The sequence below is a fragment of the Aplysia californica genome, unplaced genomic scaffold (genome assembly GCF_000002075.1).
Source record: "Aplysia californica isolate F4 #8 unplaced genomic scaffold, AplCal3.0 scaffold00110, whole genome shotgun sequence".
Lineage (NCBI taxonomy): Eukaryota > Metazoa > Mollusca > Gastropoda > Aplysiida > Aplysiidae > Aplysia > Aplysia californica.
Window position 1 is genome coordinate 505605 of NW_004797380.1, and position 5076 is coordinate 510680.

General features: G+C 44.6%; 1 protein-coding gene across 8 annotated transcripts in view; it reads right to left on the minus strand.

Annotated features, from left to right (window-relative positions):
* Nucleotides 1–5076, minus strand: part of LOC101849195 (multiple C2 and transmembrane domain-containing protein 1) — a 179984-nt gene that overhangs the window by 19692 nt on the left and 155216 nt on the right. For all 8 annotated transcript variants that reach the window (XM_035969055.1, XM_035969054.1, XM_035969061.1 and 5 more), the window contains 2 exons: nt 1697–1883; nt 373–427 (listed from right to left, as the gene is read on the minus strand). In XM_035969055.1, the coding sequence (XP_035824948.1) occupies nt 373–427; nt 1697–1883 (242 nt within the window). The remainder of the gene's footprint in view (nt 1–372; nt 428–1696; nt 1884–5076) is intronic.

Below are 5076 nucleotides of genomic sequence, written 5' to 3' on the forward strand. Positions count from 1 at the left end.
TGACAGTAAAGTAGAATGAGAGAAAAGAGGGATAAAAAAGCTGTTTGTTGCAAATAACTGTATTCTTTCCTCATTCCCTCTCACGCATATACATTATACATCTTAATATTTTACCATGAATGGATTCAATCACTCCCTTCCATTTCCCTGTCTCTCTCACAATTACAAGCATCGTGCACGCACACGCACACACACACACACACACACACAAACACACACACACACACACACACACACACACATGCACACAAGCAAGCACACATGCAAAACCACAATTAGACATATTCAGGAGCAAACACATATATTCCCAATTTTTCTCACTCATCATAGTCTGTAAATAGTTAAAAGCAGGACAAACTACAGGTTTCTTACCTTTCACTTCGAAATGCCCAATGTCTGTCATATTGGAAAATGAGTTTGAAACATTCTGAAAACGACAAAAAAAAACGTACATTGATGAAAATAATATGACTGAAACAATTATTTAAAAAAAACGGTTAGTCAAAATATAACCTCAGTTGTCCGTCAAAGAGGAGTTCAATACATCTTCAAATATTTCTCAAGAGCATCATAATGTATTGCTCATTAGACAACATGCATTGCATCCAGATAAAGATAATATTATATTAATTTTCAATCCAACCTATATTCACACGAGGCTACAGGAACCTAGATATGCAGTTATAATAAACTGTTGACAAGACGAATTAGCACTGAGCATGTATTCCCTTCTGGCTTGGATCAAGCCTTCAGTACTGTACTACTCCCACATCCCCACTCATCCCTCATCAACACCACACCACCCCTCGCCTCCCACAGCCCCACTCACCACTCAAATACTCCACCCGATCCTACCACTCCGACATCCCCATGTACCCCCTCCATAGCATTGGACAGACAGGCGAGAGCCCAGCTGCTGGTGGATTGAGGGCACCTACAACAACAACAACAACAACAACAACAAAAAGTACACCCCCCCCATATACCCCACCCCACACCCACCTCTCCCAACCACACGTTCACCCCTCCAGCATTCCCTCTTCCCAATTCCTCCCTGCATCACCCCTCATATATCCCTCCCTATCCCTTCAACATACCACCCCTTATATACCCCTCCCCATCCCATCACTATCCTCTCCCATCCCTCATAATACTCCACTCCGCCCACTTCTCATAAACCCCCACTCGACTCCTCCAACATCCCCACTCCACTCCTCCAACATCCCCCCTCCACTTCTCCAACATCCACACTCCACTCCTCCAACATCCCCACTCCACTCCTCCCCCAACATCCCCACTCCACTTCTCATAAACCCCCACTCCACTCCTCCAACATCCCCATTTCACTTCTCATAAACCCCCACTCCACTCCTTCAACATCCCCACTCCACCCCTCCAACATCCCCACTCCACTTCTCAAAAAACCCCAACTCCACTCCTCCAACATCCCCACTCCACTTCTCATAAACCCCCACTCCACTCCTCCAACATCCCCACTCCACCCCTCCAACATCCCCACTTCACTTCTCATAACCCCCCACTCCAATCCTCCAACACCCCCACTCCACTCCTCCAACACCCCCACTCCACTCCTCCAACATCCCCACTCACCCCTCCTATACCTTCAACTCCCCCCTCCCTCCCCACTGACATACACCACTTTCACAAAAGAACAACCACACAGCAAAGCACTCACATATCTGTGTACAATCTGATTCTTGAGCAAGGCGTTGGGCGTGTAGTTGGCGAGGTCAGAGGACATCTCACTGCCCAGCGTGCCGCTGATGGTGAGCAGTAGCTTGAGGGTGCCGGCCCCGTCCTCCAGCTGTTGCTCCAGCACGTGCGTCCTCTCCTTCTCCAGCTGGGACAAGTCCACCTCCGCCCTGGAACAACCGACAAACAATTAGTTTTAGTAGAAGTTTTACGGCGTTTGCAACTGCATAAGGTCATATGAGCGCCAGGAGATTAGAGGTGTTACAAGAGAGTAACAAACATAAAAAAGAAGAAGGGCAGATAAGGACGATAGATGTTTGATAGGAAAGAAGAAGCAAACCACACCAGAGCACCCGCCAACCACCAACAACAAACATTGGCCATATGGTCAAATGGTATAGGTTGTTTTTTTAGTTTTAGTAAAAGTTTTACGGCGCTTGCAACACAATAAGGTCATATAAGTGCCGAAGACTAGAGGTGTCACAAGAAGGAGGAGAGATAAGAACAACATATGCTTGATAGGAAAGAAGGAGCAAACCACACCAGAGCACCCGCCACCCACCCACAATGGTATAGGTGCAACGCCCCTATCAACACTATTAGATTATTTAACGTTCATCTCCTAAAGGACCAAGCCAAATCGTGTTATGCGCCTTTCCCTTAGACACAACGTTGGACCGAGCTGAGGCTCGAACCCCCAAACCCGCAAGCTCACTATTGCGAGTCGGGAAGCCTAACCGCTAAGCTACCGACGCCCAAAATTGGCATGTCTTTCATTAGTTAGAGCATGGATTGAATGGTGGTTTTTTATTTTTAGTAAGAGTTTTACGGCACTTGCAATACGGTCATATAAATGCCAAAGATTAGAGGTGTTACAAAGAGTAACAAACACAAAAAAGAAGGAGAGATCCGGACGATAAATGTTTGGTAGGAAAGAAGGAGCAAACCACACCAGAGCACCCGCCAACCACCCAATTGAATGGTGTGTGGCGACAGACATTGGCATGTCTTTCATTAGTTAAAGCATGGGTTTAAAGGCGTGCAATAATCAGGAACAAACAAAGTGTTGTCTTTAACTTTAAAGGGGAACAAAACATTATGATGTCTTTAAATTGTTTAATGAGGAACAAACATTGTAATTTCTTTAATGAGAAACAAACATTGAGGTATCTTTAAGGGGAGAAGCAAACATTGGCATGTTTTTCACTAGTTAGAACATGCACTTTGTTTTAGTAAGAAATTTACGCACTTGCAACACAGTAAGGTCATATGAGTGTCAAAGATTAGGGGCGGACACGAGACGAGCCGAGTACTCGTTTCTCGCGAGAAACGCCCCTCCCGTCGCTTCTCGGGCACTAAACTACTGCTCGGTACCGAGACGTGATACTGCTCGTTGGCTTGACATAACGAGTAACAGTAACGAGACTGAGAGAGTGAAGGGCGAGAAATGACAACGCAGACAGTGCCACCCATCACCGTGCCGTCCTGTGTGTGACATTGAAAGGGAGGGGAGAAGGTGGCGAGTCGAGGCGAGTGGGGAGTTGATCAGGGCCTAGGCCTAGGTCTCCCTACCTTCCTTCGCCGCCTGCACCTGCGCAACAGGGCAAGCCTAGTTTCTAAGTTTAGATCCCCGCCACGATCGGCCTTCCCGCTAAATGAGTTGCTCGTTCTGTGGGGCGAGAAGAGAAATCTCGGCCACGGCCGGCCTTCTCGCCGAACGAGTGGCTCGAACTGCGGGGCGAGAAGAGAAATTGGTCACGAGACGAGAAGTATTGCTCGAGACACGAGTAGGGAAGTATTTCTCGTCCCCGGGACCGGGACTGGTCTCGTCGAGAAGCAGGTCAGCTTCTCGGTCTTCTCGCTCGGGAAGGAAAAAGCGCTTCCCGCCCGTCTCTACCAAAGATTAGCAGTGTTAGTGTTACAAGAGAGTAACAAACACAAAAGAGGGGGAGGAGAGGGCAATGAAGATGTTTGGTAGGAAATAAGAAGCAAAGCACATAAAAGCACCCGCCTACCACCCACTAGCATGGATTTTAAAGTATGAAGCAATCAGGAACAAACACGTCTTTCAAGAAGAACACATTGCGATGTGTTTCAGGAGAAACAAACAGTGTGATGTTTTTCAAGAGCAACAAACATTGTGATGTCTTTCAGAACAAATATTATGATTGTGCTGTCTTATACGTGAGCGTTACAGCACGGCTTTTCAGTTTCGTCATCATCAATCCAGCAACATTTATACTTCTGGTCGCTAATTCAATATTAAATGTATTTTCCCCTAATAAAGCATCTCATTTACATCCATTCATCCAACAGACATCAGGTTCCTAAAATAAGGTTCTTTATATCATGACAGCCTGGACAACCACATACACACATAATATGTGAGGCAGCGTGGTGGAATCAGGCTCTCGTCAATTTTGGGCTTGTAAAGTTATTGGTATCATCTCACAGCTTATTCACTTGTCTTTATTTGGATGAAAAAAATATCCATTTATCTTGAATACAAGTCGAGATATTTGCGAAAGAAGGTGGGGGTCACCTGTTTTCAGAGGTAAAATTAGTGAGAAAATGGCCGCAAAGATTAGTTATTTCCTTAACTTAAGAGTCCGTGGTAACTGAAAATTTTTATTTTCGTGTCTTTATTCAACGCTTTTCAGAAAAATCCACACAGAAAAGAGTTCTTTAATGGGCACGAAAGGTGTTGAGCCAAAAAACAAAAAAAAATGATAAAAATTCACAAACCTGCGGAAAAATGAAAGTTTCTTCACTTTGGTTATTTTGACGAGAGCCTGATTCCACCATGCTGCCTCACATATCTTTCTTCAAACAATCCCCCCGGTCAACGACCATATGGAAATCCAGGTCACTGCATCATAGTGACATAACGTAACAGTTGAGCTAATCATATGCTGTTTCATTTGAAATTCCTTTCAAGATAATATACATAATGCTTTTGATGAGCTCAAACATGTGGGTCAAGTAAAATATGTTAACAAAATTTGCTCTAGGGCTCAAGTTTCAAAGCTGCTCAGACAGCAACGGTTTAAAATTGAAATTTTTTCCCCAAGACTGGAGTTCCACTCAATTTTAATAAACAGACACTGGGAACAGATCTTACATAGCACAGTTATTGACTTAATGGGAAACAGGTTCAGACTCGTTCTCAGCAGCTAAAGCCTCATTGCTGGTAGCAATAACAAAACTAGACATTTAAGCTTAAAACGAGTTAAGCAAAAATTTGCCTTATTCATTATTCCCCCAATAGTTTGTCCGTTCTGTTATCTTCGCGTCAGGTCACTGGCATCATATTATTATTCTCAGAATATAATGAGTAAGCCCTGTGGCATGTGTGTGTGTGTG